The sequence below is a fragment of the Adiantum capillus-veneris genome, unplaced genomic scaffold (assembly GCF_014529385.1).
Source record: "Adiantum capillus-veneris isolate H3 unplaced genomic scaffold, ASM1452938v2 Hic_scaffold_298, whole genome shotgun sequence".
Lineage (NCBI taxonomy): Eukaryota > Viridiplantae > Streptophyta > Polypodiopsida > Polypodiales > Pteridaceae > Adiantum > Adiantum capillus-veneris.
In genome coordinates, this window is record NW_028221419.1 from 140,092 (window position 1) to 154,691 (window position 14,600).

The window sequence follows — 14,600 nt, forward strand, 5'->3', positions numbered from 1 at the left end:
CCTCTCTCTCTCTCTCTCTCTCTCACACACACACACACACACACACACACACACCAAGGTTTAACGCATACTTGAGAGTGACTCGTGGCTATTGAGGACACTTATTGTGGCTTGTGGCATTTACGGTGGCTCTTTGAATGTTCAAGCCTTATGATAGTTTGTGCACTAAGTTAATTCTTTAGTTAAAAAAATTTGCCATGTCTTAATGTTTCGGCCTCAACTGAAACTCTCTAAACTCCAATTTTAATCAAATAGGTGTTACGTCAATGTTGCTATAACCGGTCCAAAGTGTCATCCCTCCCGATCGCCACCAATCGTTGTGTGCGATGAGATATACCCTCTCAAAATAACATTTTCTGTGTGTGAAACTGGAGTCAAACCTCTAACAACTTTGCCAAATGGGGCTCTCCTTTGCATATCTGCATCGAAAACTCCTCAACTATCATCATATCCTGGCCTAAATATTGCGTTCCAAGAAACTGAAAAACTCCTTATGTACTGCTATTGTTTGCTCTTATTCCTCCTCCATAAGAGTAAGATCCCCTTGAAACACATACCCCACTACCCCACCATCTCTGCCATTATTGCCCACTGGCAGCCTGTAGCGTACAAGTATGTATGACTAAAAGCATCTAAAATATAGCATCCTTCAAGTAGTACCATATCTATCTAGCCAAGCTTGTGGCAATGAACTTAATTTCAGGAAATCAAGGGATTGGGAAAAAGTGGTGCCACGTACTCAAATTGGCTAAGCCAATTTGGGGAACGTTCTTGATAAGCTTGCATATCTAGTGAAAGTATTGGGATGGGTGACATTCCAGGAAGCTTTCTCTGTGATGTTTCAACAAACACAACCCCAAAATTATTGTCATTCATAACCTTGCAGCTCTGCATTTTTTTATTGAGAGGGCCCTTCAAAAAATTTAGATTGCTGAGGAACTCCGTACACAGACTCTTGGAAGACATGCTCTTGCAATCACCACTGGCACTGGTTTAAGCAGTGCCCTTACACACAAAAAAGAACCAAACACAAAAGAAATCTCTCAAAATCTATCTGACGTTTCAGGCCTCCAGTGGCATCTTCACAAAGCTTGATTAAGGTACCATGACTAGAAAAAGACAGATAGGTTGCAATTTAAAATCTGCTGGCAGCTGGAAATTAAATCGAGAGAGAGGAGTGCCCTTTTCCATCTCCATTTTTGAAGCCATAGCATTTTGCATGATAAAGAAGAAAATATTTACTAAGCAAATTCTGAAGAAAAATATGGAGGCCTTTAAATCAACTCCAATATAGCATTATTTATTGGTGCAGTTCTAACAATTAATCATGTGTGTACAGAATTTTTCTTTTCAGTGCGTTTCTTTAAAATCTAGAGGATCATGATTCTGGAAGTGGCACTAATATTCATGCACAAAAGTCCCTTCTTTAGAATTCTCACCAGGCTCTGATCATCATCTGAGGTTAAAGCAGCTTGTTTTGAGAGCCTTTTCAGGGAGCTTGTACAGAATGTTACTTCTCCAGCTAGCACTTTCACTTGCTCTCTTAAAAGATCCATTTGATCAGCCACAGTGCTCCCTGTCTATCACATAAAGCCACCAGTAAGCTTACAAAAATATGCCAGCCTGAACCGCAAAATACCAAAAGCACGACCATAATTGAACTTCCAAGACATGCAAAGCTTCTACCACTAAACCTTCTTTGCTTCAAGGAATGCTGAACTATAGACACACCAAAATATCATTAATCTTCAAAGGGATATCTGTGCAATAAGTTCAACTGGAATGCAACATAATCTTTTTTCAAATTTGAAACACCAAATTACTATACCAATGAAACATGATTCTGATGTAAGAAAAGAGTCATAGAGGCAGAGGTGGCCGGCGGCCGCACAGGGTTTTGGCCACCCGGGGGGGTGCTCCCAGCCAGTCTGACCTGCCTCATCTCAAGGAAGAAGTGTAAACCAACTCTCTGGTAGATGTTTTAAGTTTGTACAAAATAGATCCTTCTATTGATTAAAAACTGTCCAATACATCAACCCCGTGCTTCAGACAAAAACTTGGTACGTCATAGGGTAAGTCACAACAATAGCCCTGCTCCATTTGTTCCTTGAGAGGGACATTTTTGAAAGAATCCACGGGGAGAAAAGCATCCCAAAATCTCTCTTTGTATGTCAGCGGTGTGTCCTCCTGGGTCCTCCGTAGAAGGTTCCAAGCGGTCAAAATCTTTGCTTTGTACTTTGGCGTCGACCATAGTGAAAAGAATAGTTTCTTAACTCGCAGAGCGCCTTAGGTAAGCTAGCCTACTACATCCATTGGAAATCCCTGATGCCAAGTGGCAAAGTATTTATATCGCTTTTATTGTTGGTTTGCCAAATACTAATTGCGGAAATAATGCCATTTGGGTGGTGGTTGATAGACTCACAAAGATGGTAAAATTTATTCCAACAAAGTCGACAATAAAAAGCCATGAGCTGGCAATTTTATTTGTCAATCAGCTTTATAAGTTATATGGTTTGCCAGAGGATATCAGCAATGACCGCAATACCAAGTTCCCTTGATGATTTTGGCAAGATGTATTTGCTCACCTTCAAACGAAGTTGAGTATGTCGTCCTCTGATCATCTTGAGTACAATGGATAAATCAGACGTTGGAATATATGTTGAGAGCTTATGTCTCTAACAGGCAATTGATTGGGAAAGGTACCTTCCACAATAATAGTTTGCCTACAATAGTAGCAAGCATTCTGCTACTGGATTTAGCCCATTCATCTGACGTATGGATTCCAACCTAAGTCCCCTATTGCAATTAGTTTATAGAAAGTCAAAGATCGCCAAGCTCGTGATTTCTTATATGATATGCAAGAAATGCACGAATTGGCTAAGGATAGCATAAGGACAGCTCGTGATCAAGTTACTACTTATGCTAATCAAAGGAGATCTTCCAAGGACTCTAGATGTGGGACAATGGGTCTATCTAAAGATACCCAAAGATTCCAAGGTTATGAGAACTAGAAAGCATTATAAGCTTTCACCTAGATTTTGTGGTCCATTCTTGATCACAAAGAAAATTGGCCCAATTGCGTATGAATTGGCTCTTCCTTCGGACGTTAGTGTACATCCGGTGCTTCACGCATAGCTACATGGGACGGCGGGTCGGGGTCGTGAACGGGGACGGGACGGCAAAAGTCAAGAAACGGGGAAGGGGGTCGGAACAACAAAAAAGAAAAACAGAGTTTTTTTGGCATTTTTTGACCTACACACATGCCACACACATAGAGCATCACTTTGACCACAAATTTACACTAAATAGACCAAAGAGCATGAATCATATAGACACAAATGTACTAATAAAACATCGAGAAATGAGGACCCAAAGGGTGGCTTTTATAGCCATTGGGGTGCTTCAAAGTTCAAACGTATGGTTGTTCGAGAGGAACTAGCCACTAGAAACAGTTTTTCAAATTTTAAAAAAAGTTGATTGTCGTCCCCTGCCATCCCCTCCCGTTCCCTACCATTCCCAGTCATTCCCTGCCATCCCCGGGACGTTTTGACTACGTTCCCACTTGGCAGGCCATTTGCCGTCCATCCCACCCGTCCTCGACCCGGAACCGGGCGTCCCCTGTCTCTAGGCTCCGTCCCCTTCGTCCCTTGTAACTATGGTTTCACGTAAGCAGCCCTAAAGAGACACTAGGTAAAGCTGACATTGTTTTGCCTATCAAGGAAAATGTATGAAAAGATATCCAAACTGAGTATGTTCCTCAAAAACCAGAGGCCGTTTTAAATCACCGTACCCATCATTCGGGCAGATTTGTTTATGATGAGTATTTAATTAAATGGAACGGTCAATCTAAAAAGTTAGCTACTTGGGAATCGGTTAGAGCTTTGAAAGCTTATTTTCACTTCATTGATGAGGACATCAATAGTTCAAGGGGGGCAAAATATTATGTCCCCATCACAGGAGAGAGGATCTAGTCTATGATACTGTTGAGATGGGTGTCCAATGTCCGGGCGGACATAGTGTGAACCCGGTCAATGCGGCAGTGTCACTTTTATAAAAGGAGACCAAGGTCTCATTTGAAGTTATCAACCCCCACTAGCAAGTGCCAATGGTTAGCCCGCGAGGCTAGGAGTCGCTTGCTCACTAAAAATTTCCATATCTTCTCCACATTCTCCGATGGTCAATGTTCCACCCCAATGAAGAATTTAGAAGCGCACTTGGCTTGGGAGGCACGCCTTAATCTCAATCCTAACAAATGCCATTTTTTGGTCACTCAAGGTACGCTTTTGGGTCATACCGTGTTTGCTAAAGGTTTAGCTCCTAATCGTGACAAGATAGTGGCCATTCTGAGGTTGTCTCCCCCAATCGACCCCAAGGGTATTCAGAGCTTTGTAGGCCAGGCAAGTCACCAACAAGGCTGTCAATCGACAACAAACCCACGACTACTGAGCATAGGATCAATGTGTGACTCGGGCTCCATAACAGGACGACTCTCCTCATCAGCAGGTGCTGCCTCCTCTTCCTCTGCTTTGCTGTCCCTTCCTCTCCTACCTCTTCTCCACATGAATTCTTCCTCAGAGTCTTTATCTATTGTTGGGTCCATGGCGTCTGTTGCAAAAAGTTGGATCAAGTCTTCCATAGGAGAAGAATCGACTCGAGCTCTAATACCATTGCGTAGGTGGTGAACCGACAACAAATCAACGACTAGACTAAGGACAACAAATACTTCAACTTGAAAAGAGCACAAAATAACTGAACACAAGACACCGTGGAGTGAAGTTCTCCACCCACATGCACTCGCCCCTAAATCAATCCACCCTTAGGGTACTTCTTTAATGTTTGATAAATCACATATAAAATTGTTCATGAACTACAACCATGCAACGATATGTAGAGTGCTCCCAAGGCCTCCTTTATCAAGGAACGCAGGCCAAAGAAGCAATTGAATCTAGCTCCCTCAGAATGTCCCTTTCAATACCTGCTGGAAAAGCACCAACGTGCCAAGCTGCTACATCATCTGCGTGCGGACTGACACGTCAACAGTCCAGCGATTTGCACCGCAAATCACACAAGAATTCTTGCCACAAATCATGTGCGTCCCGGCTCAGGCTTGTAATCCGAGTTAGAGATGACTAAAGTGGCTAGAACATAGTGCCCATGGAGCATTTAAGCCGCTCGCTCCTAAGGCTACCTGTGGCAAGTAGGAACACAATAAGATATAAGCATGTGTGGATTTTTGAGCCCCTCGAAACGTAAATTGTTTAAGATGGGCTTCACCGATGCTTTGTGGGCGGTGAGATTGACCTGCTTATGCTGCAGGAGCATCATCTCTGTGAGAGCCACATTAGACGATGTGGTCAGCTTTTGCATGGTTGATATGAGACATTTTGGTCAGCTACATCTGGACCTGGTGGTATCCAGGGAGGGGTATGCATGACTATTGCGGACTCATGGCAGCAGGCCATTGTGGGCGGAGGTATTATTGTCCCTGGTAGGGCTCAGTGGATTACTATGCAGGTTCAAGGTTGCCTCATAGGCTTCCTGAACATTTATTCGCCCAATGTGGCAAGTGCACGTACAGAGTTTTGGTCTCACATTGTAGAGTCTCTACCGCATGCAGAGCAATGGTGCATTGGGGGTGACTTCAACATGCTGGAGGACCCCTCTGACAGGATTGGAGGTAGCCATGCTATTGTGCACGGGGGTGAGTTGGCAGCTTGGAAGAGTCTATGTATGACCTTGAGGGTTTCCGATGTTTGGCAGCACTCGGGCTTTGTGAGGCCCCCAGACAGCTTAGCCTTTTCTCGCTCAAACCGCACAGTAGGAGGAGTGAATCTATCTTGGATAGATTGCTTCTACGGCAGTGACCACATCTGTGACATGGGTGGATCTATCTGCATTGTGGCTGGGACATCTTTTTTGGTCCATGCACCAATGATCCTCACTGTTACAGACGGACAGAGGAGGGGGAGCACGATGCTATGCATCCCTGAGAGAATCTTGTTGGACTCGGAGCTTAGAGAGCGAGTGGTGGCTCTTTGGACAAAAGGCTTGGACACGCAGGACTCCCCTGCTCATAGAGTGGCCTCTGCACATGCTGAGCTTAGTCGCTTTTTCCTCCAGGAGTCTGCAGCTCGCCTGGCTGCAGCGGGGGAGGAGGAGAAGCGTCTTTGACGGGGCGTTGCTTCCTTGCAGAGGATGCAAGAGCAGCACCCAGACTGTCCTTGGTTGGAGGAGCAGTTGCAGCAGGCTCATCAGGAGCTAGCCAACGTAGAGGAACGGCGTCACGAGTTTGCTTTCCATCGACATGCATCTAAGTGGACCCAGGTGGGTGACAGAGTGACTGGGGCGTTCTTTGAGACAGTGGGACCCTGCCATGCGCACACCAGTGTCAGCCAGTTGAGGAGACAGAACGGGTCAATTGCTTCAGAGCCTGAGGATATGCGTGCAGTTGCTACTGACTTTTACCATGACCTGTTGTTAGCTGAGCCTCAGTCCGAGTGTCAGGATGCATGCAGAGAGCAAGTTTGGGCATAGTTGCCTTGTCTTGTGACTCAGAAGATGCACCAGGGGCTTGAGCTGCCTCTACAGCTAGAGGAGCTCCATGAGGCCCTCAGAGAACTTCCCCGAGATAGTTGTCCAAGTGAGGATGGTTTGACTCCTTGTTTCTTCTTGGAGCACTTGGACTTGCTTGGCTCAGATCTTTGAAGCAAGAAAGATGCCTGGCAGCATGAGTGAGCGCTTGATCTACCTCATTCCCAAGAAGGGAGGCTCCTTCGACGAGATTCGATAGTGGCGGCCCATCACCATCCCAACTCAATCTACAAAATTCTAGCCAAGGCTCTAAGCTTGAGGGTTTAGCCACCTCTAGAGAACATTATACATGGGAACCAGACAGGTTTTGTCAAGGAGCGTAGTATCCTTGACAACATCTTCACTTTTTGGGAGGCGTCTGCGCTCGCGCGCCTCCGATTTGAGGATCTGGTGATACTTCTTCTCGATTTGAGAAGGCTTACCATAGAGTTGACTGGGACTTCTTGGAGGGCACTCTACGTAGGATGGGTTTCTCACAAGCTTGGATCAGAGTTGTGTCAGCTCTCTATAGACGTGCACACAATCAGGTGCTTTTGGTAGGACGTAGAGGGGACCGGTTCATGCTCACCCGCTCGGTCAAACAGGGTTGCCCCCTAGCCCCCTTCCTCTTTCTGTTCTATGCTGAGGCAATGAGCAAATTCTTGGTTTCACAGCAGGTTGGTCTACGTGGCTTAGCGCTCCCTATTTGGGGCGATGAGCTACTGGATGTTGAGTTTGCCGACGACTCAACTTTGTACTTGGAGGGCCAAGAGGCCAACCTCCACAGGTGTGAGCAGGCTCTAGAGATGTTTTCTTGTGCATCAGGCGCACTAATCAACTAGTGAAAGACGGTGGCTTTCTGGGTTGGCAGAGCTCCTACGCCTGATTGGTCGCAAGGTGAGGGCTTTAGATGGATTCATCCAGGGACTACACTTCGCTACTTGGACTGTCAGGTTGGCCCGGACTTGTCTCTTTAGCAACGGATTGCTCCTCTCCTCTTGTTCATCAGGAGGAATTTGCTACATTGGAGTTCAGCACGGCTCTCTTTGGCAGGCAGAGTTGTAGTGGCCAACCAGGTGTTGTTGGCTACTATGTGATACATTACAACTTGTTGGATCTTTTTGAGCTCTTGCATTAGCCAGTTAGAGAGGCTGATCAGAAATTTTATTTGGTCAGGGTGTGACACCCAGTTAGCTCGGACCAAAGTAGCCTCGCAGGTCATCACTCTACCTTGTTCTCAGGGGGGCTTGGGATCATAGACCCAGCACAGTAGAGTAGAGCCCTTCTTGGGAAGTTTGTTGTCAAAGGACTACTTCTAGGGGAGGAGCCCTGTAAGGAGTTGTTGCTTCAGCGTCTTAGAGCTCGAGTGCATAGTGTAGGAGGCCCTTGGAGACCTTCCATCAAGTGTATCTTTACAGAGATGTGCAAAGTTGGTCTGAGCAGGAGACTGGAGGATCGATTTGCTACGAGCCTGCTTCGCTCTTGGAAGCAGCTCCGATGTGGCCTAATGCAGCATCAGCCCACTTGCACGGAGGAGCGCTTGAGACATCCCCTTGTTTGGAACCCATGGTTAAGACTCAGAGAGGCCACTTGGTTGGTAGTAGGCCTCATGTTGCTTGGGGTCCCATGGCAGAGGGTCCAGCACGCACTCTAGGCGACTGGCTTCAGTTCTCAGGTTCGCCAAAGGAGGTACAGAGCATCCAGCTACCAACTGAGTGGCTCACTCCTCTAGAGACGGTAGCTCCCCGATGGATGGGGGCCTTCACGCGACTAGAGGTCCTCGTTGCAATTCATGCTTGCTTAGAGTCCGTACCCTCCATGTTCTTCGAGATCCAGGCCGAAGGGCGACTACACAGAGTCTCAGTAGAGGCTCCACAGGTTGCAGAGTGTTGTTTTCAAAGGATTCAAGTAGTAGGCATCTGTGAGAGGACTTGTGTCATCGACCCTGACCCAGCAGATTTTGAGACAGGCCACTAGATGCTTTGGGCTTGGGAGAGCTGCCCTCTGGCACGATTGCAGTGGGATACTAAAGGGTGGTTTTGGAGAGACCCCTTCTCTTCAGCCGACCACCCTGGGATCCCTTTCTTTCAATACACTGTTCGACTAGGGCGTCACATACTGGCAGCACGGAGAGAGGCTCGTCCTGCTACAGCACTTCATTGGCAAGAGGAGGGTCTCACAGCTGAGTTCTTGTCAGGCTTTTGGGCGAGGTTGTGGGACTCTAGTCAACCGCAGTGAGTGACTATGTTCTAGTGGCTAGTTGCACACAAAGCTACAACAGTGGGGAGTTGGCTAGTACATAGTGGCCTTTCGACAGCATGTGCAACTTGTGACCATCCTTTGGAGAGTCAACGTCACTGTATGTGGAACTGCCCCATGGCACAGCAGGTTGGCTTCGGGTTCTTCGGCTGATGCCAACTCTTTCCACAACGCAACAATACACTTGGGGTGTAGCTGCTTGGTTCACACTCACGGGCCTTGCGCTACAGTTTGAGCTATCTTCCACCAGTAGGATGATAGTGATTCGGGGGGACCGACCTATACTCCAGCCTGCTACAGAGCTTACCCCCTAGGAGTGGTGCAGTGAGAGAGAGGTGTGTTGGGAGCTCGTTTGTGGCCTGACACTCTGGTTCATTTGGCGGGCCCGTTGCTTCCGCATCTTCGAGGCTCACCTTGTCCCACCAGCGGAGACTGTTCGTGACTTTTGGCTTGAGTTGATCCACACTCTCAAGGGACAATTCGAGAGACTTCAGGGCAGCTCCGACCGCATGCGGGAGCGCAGAGAGGCGTTCCTACGACTCTGGCGCCCTGGGCCTTTCTTCACCATGTCTTCACCATGGTCCGGGGTGAGCCCAGATGGCACTACCGTCCACCTGTGTGGCTTTTCCCTCCTCCCATCTCTTGATTTAGCCTCATTGTACATATGTTGTTTTTTCATTGGAGAGTCTCCCCTATGGTAGATGTAGCTCTCTCTCGTAGAGGTGATTGCAGCCCTATGGGCAGTTTTATTAACTAATGGAAGGATCTTTTTGTCGGAAAAAAAAACTTGCCAAGCAAATAAAAAATTCCTGGAGAATGTGGTTAGGCACACCTCGGGACTTAATGGCTACATCTAGGTGGCCATTTATCCAAATGACCAGATGACCTATACCTTCAATCAGATACTCTATGTGATTTTCGAGCCATTGCTCCTACAATTCCTCATAATCTTCATGGATGATTTCTCTGACTGCACTAGTGCTCAATGCCCATGCTTGTGAAAAATTTGACGAACATGTCACCCAACTCACAAATATAATTCAGAATGTCGTAAAGCGAGCCTCAAGCTCATCATCCCTAACAAATGCCACCGGTTAGTGCTCCACGCCTGTTGAAACCTTCTTAGTGAGATCGGAACTATCTTTGAAAAGTGTCACCTGGCTTGCCTCAACCCAGACAAGTGTCGACTCTTAGTTAAGCAAGGTGTGCTTCTCTGTCATATTGTCTACCTCAAGATCAACCCTAACCAGTGTCACTTCTCAGTCACCCAACGTATGTGCCTTTGTCATAATGCCTCTACTAAATATTGGCTCCTCATCAAGATAAGGCTATTTATATCTTGAGGTTAACTTTCCCATCAACCTTTGAGCAACCTAAAAGTTTGTGGAACATCATTTGGATGTATGCAGATATCCCTCTGCCTCTCACCTGGCTGGCAGTTCTACTATCCCTTTCAGTTTGCCGTATATAGAGGCACCTGCCTTCCGATGATTGAAGAGGTGGCGTACAAAGGGTCCTACCTTGGTGGCCCTTGTTTTGTGTGCCCAAGGAGCATATGTATAACCAGGTGGACAAATTGCTCAGAAGTTCAAAATTACCAATAAATATTAGTTAGAAACTTCATTGCTCCTTGCTCTCCATAGGGCTCCATCCTCTTTCATAGGAGAGAAAACTGGGTTACAGTCCTGTGCATGCATGCACTCCTTTTTGTAATGAAGCGCTCCCCTAATTTGGTTTTACAACTGTTCAAAAGGAAGAAAAGTAGCATTCTTATTCTTGAATATTTATCATTGCATACTTCGTTTCAAATGTAAATGAGAAATGCACAAATGTGATAGTGGATACAGAATCAATTGAACCAAGAGCAATCTTTCTGAGGTTGTTTATTCATAAGTAGGTTGCATTTTTAGTCTGTGTCTCTACCCAGAAACAAAAATTATTAAAGACTATCAAAATCCAAAATTGTCACTTGATCATAGACATTGCTTGCTGCTTGTCCATGGTAACAATCTCCCTTAAAACGGGCTCTACTGTTTAGCCCTGATTTTTCATTTCTGACTCTGCAAGTGTAGATTTTACAAGAGACTCGTCAGGAACAAAGAATAATTGTTTGCAGCAGAAAAGGTAGCACAAGCTCCACTACCACATGTTGAAAGTGAACAGGCTCCTCTTTCACGTACGCAATAATAGTATCAGATGCCACAAATTGGTACTACTTCATCTTCAAAAGTATGATAACAGCTACTTATACAGATATGATTAAAAAAAACGATTGGTTTCCCTGTATAGAGCAAGACAGATCGCTAAGAGAGATCCACTCATTGACAATTGAACAACATACTAAACTAGCTTCTGTGCCACAACTTTGGCTATTCCTATTCAAGGTTCTGGACTGCTTAAGTTTGTTTGGTGCGGTGATGCATGTTAGTAATCCCAATCCCCCTCTGAAATTTAACAAAAACTAAAAGTCTTTATGCAGATATAAGCAAGACAACCTCAAATGGTACTAAGAGTTTTATGGTGTGAGACAGAAGGTGACTTACAAAGTGTGGCTGCCTTCCTTGAACAGTGACATCTGAAACATCACACGACTGCAGAGAATCTAGACAGTTGGAAGATGAGGTGGCAACCACCTTTCGACTGAGTGAATTAGGTATACCCTTCACATCATAATTGGTATCTACATGGCATCCACTTGCAGCAGAAGACCCATTTGAAGAACTATCAGAATCTATGCTCAGCAATGATGTGCCATGACTAGTTTCCTGCATCAAAGAATTCAATTTGGAATGAAAACTCAAAATCAATATAACGTCATAGTGGGTTCAAGATGTTGTTAGCACCAGACAGCTGTTTCCCCTTTCTTGAAACTACGAGCATTGCTAATTAAATCAACCCAAGCACTCAACATGTAGTCATCTCCTCTAGACGGCATCATTCCCATCACACCCTAGAAGTTTGCACTTTATGACAACCTCGAGCCACAGGTTACGAAAAGTTTTTGCAGGAGGCATCAGATGCCCCTCAAAGTACCATTTAAAACCAAAACACATGTCGTGAGTTCCCAAAGCTTGTCCCCCTTTCAACTCCAGCACTGAGGAACACAAGTCCGGAGAGGGACACCAAGTGAGACTCCTCCCTGATGTAAGCGGCAATGTTGTCTCATAGCTTGTGAAGAAGAAATAACCTCTCGACCGACAACTTCAAAAACTGCAACACAAGGACCGAGAATCTATAGAACAGCTAGAAAAAAGGTTTGTTCCGCTTGTAAAACTTGGTTTGTAGAGCCCACAAAACCTAAAAGCATCTCAGCTAAAGAAGCATTTAAAAATGTTAATTAAAAACTGTTGTAAAAGGATTAACCACCTCCAAGTGAAGTACTCCTAAGTAATGCCACCCTCATGGCTTCTAAATATTCAACTGGAAAATTTTGTGGTGTCAATTTCCCTACATGGCAAAGTTTCACCTAATGAAAAAAGGCCTATGGGAAATCATACAAAGAGATAATGTTGAAAGTTCTATCCAAGAAAAACTTAAGAACCTTAAAGCTCTGAGAATTATTGGCGAAAGCTAACATGACACATATATTCACCACATCGAGGATTGTAAAACAGCCAAAGAAGCTTGGGATGTTCTTGAAAAAACTTCTGGGGCCACTAGCAAAGTTTCATAGGTTAGTCTCTTCATCCAATTCTTGTTAGAGAAAGACCATTCCACATATGTCAGCACGTCTCAACAACTTCAAAAGTCTATTGGCACAGCTTGTTTGGAATTAACAAACAAATCGAAGATAACATGAAGATTACAGTTCTCATCAAAAGTATTTCAACACTTGATGAATACTCCAGCTTGGTCATAACACTTACAAACTTACTGGCACCAAACTTGAAGACGTAGAGGGACCAGAGATGCTTGGGGCTATTTCTTCTAGAGATACGCCGGTACAGAGAGAGACTCTTGAGGAGCAGGAAGTCGACACACAAAGCGACATCCCAAAGAGAGCTTAGGGATTTCTTCACAAGCACAACTCAGGATGGTCCTGAGCGGCAATAAACATATATCCCCTTGACAAGGTATATTTCTTGATCAAGCAGTCCAACTTGGTCGTTTGAGACGCCCGAGGCCTCAGAGATCTATGCATAGGTGGCATGCATGAGGATACAAGGTATCATCGCTCGAGACCGGGTGAGAACTCCTCGGCTTTTCACCATGGAGAAGATTGATGATATGCTGCAGCCGCAGATGCAAGAGTTCATGGGATGACTCATCATTTTTTGCCACCCACCTTCCCCCGAGTAGTGTGTCCTCCTCAACGTCACACCCCCATTCTACATTTTGTAACATGGATGACTCATCATTTTTTGTCACCCACCTTCCCCCCAGCAGTGTGTCCTCCTCAATGTCATACCCCCATTCTAAATTTTATTACCTTGCCTACTGGGATTGTTTTAGAATCTAGAATGTTTCCTTTTATGCTTTATCTCAGATCATGGTTTCACATCTGATACGGTTGTAACTTTTGGTCTCATAGGTTATTTTGAGACGTTAGTATAACATTTCTTATCACTTCTGTTCCCAACAGCTCAGCTGGCACTCTGAAATGGACTCAACCATCTTGGCCAACAAGTGTCCTATTATAACAGCCATCTAATTGTCGAGGCCTACGGTGAGTAACATAATCCAGACCATCTCTCTGCACATAGAATAAATGGCAAAAAATACATCCGACTCTGCTTCTTTTTTATGACCAGGGAATGCAATCTTTTAACACTAAACATGAGAAGGCTCGCAGTTAAGCATCCATCAAAGTTCTAAATTAAATCATTTCTTGAGTACAGACAAAGTAGATACTTGCCCCATATTTATACCAAGCCAGCATGTTTTGCCTCCTCAGCTTATTCCCTTCCTTCAAAAGACAATCCCCCATGATGTTGCTTGTTTTTACCTCAGCAGATAGTTCTGACTCATAACCACTTTCTTCTTCACTCAGAAAATCACGCCTTCTCACTGACAAAAATGGAAGCTGCACACAAAAATGGCAATAGGAAAAACTTTAGAAGCCCGTACCCTTACAAAAGTAAAGCTCGAGGTGTCCTCAATAGCATTCGTAAGAACCAATGAACATCTGGAAAATAATATTAATAACCTTCTCTTCACTGAACGAATGCCTCCTTCTATGAGCAAGTTTCTCCAGCAGAGTTTGAGAAGCCGCATCTTTTGTAGCAACAAGAATAAGTCTGGTCAGCCTTTGAATTCTTTCCAGTAATGCTGCTTTGGCTTGTTCTTCTTCCTCTAGCCTTGTTTGGAGCTCTAATTGACCAGATTCCATCTGTGTGAAGCAGTTACCCATAGAAAACCATGTTTAACATTCTTGAATAGACGTCAACTGTAGATAATTATACATGGCACAGCAGATACACATCTAACATTTCTACTAGATATCCAGATAACCACATCTTCAAACCATAAGCCAAAGGTATCAAAATATCCTTCGGCATTTTGTTGTCATAATTACGCCATGCAGACCCATCAAAATGGAGCAAACAACTGCAACATGCGGATCAACACTACATCCATATCTGAGAGGAAACTACGAAGTGAAATCCGTCAAAAGACATGCTTTTGATTACAAATAATTAAGTAATTACATGTAGCAGAAATGAATGAGTTCATGTTAATACACAAATCACTTCACCTAGTACACAAAGAAAAACTTTCTGAGCTGTGCAAGTAAGGTTAACATATACAGATCCTGATTCAAAACCATGGAG

General features: G+C 44.8%; 1 protein-coding gene across 4 annotated transcripts in view; it reads right to left on the reverse strand.

Annotated features, from left to right (window-relative positions):
* Positions 1–1,234: 1,234 nt before the first annotated feature.
* The window catches only part of LOC147417257 (kinesin-like protein KIN-7E, chloroplastic), a 54,881-nt gene continuing 41,515 nt past the window's right edge, over positions 1,235–14,600 (reverse strand). For 2 of the 4 annotated variants that reach the window (XM_086507757.1, XM_086507758.1), the window contains 4 exons: positions 13,976–14,158; positions 13,685–13,852; positions 11,373–11,594; positions 1,239–1,580 (listed from right to left, as the gene is read on the reverse strand). In XM_086507757.1, the coding sequence (XP_086363883.1) occupies positions 1,371–1,580; positions 11,373–11,594; positions 13,685–13,852; positions 13,976–14,158 (783 nt within the window). In that variant the 3' untranslated portion in view covers positions 1,239–1,370. Of the gene's footprint in view, positions 1,581–11,372; positions 11,595–13,684; positions 13,853–13,975; positions 14,159–14,600 lie in introns of all 4 variants that reach the window. The other 2 variants (XM_086507760.1, XM_086507759.1) reach the window with 2 other exon arrangements.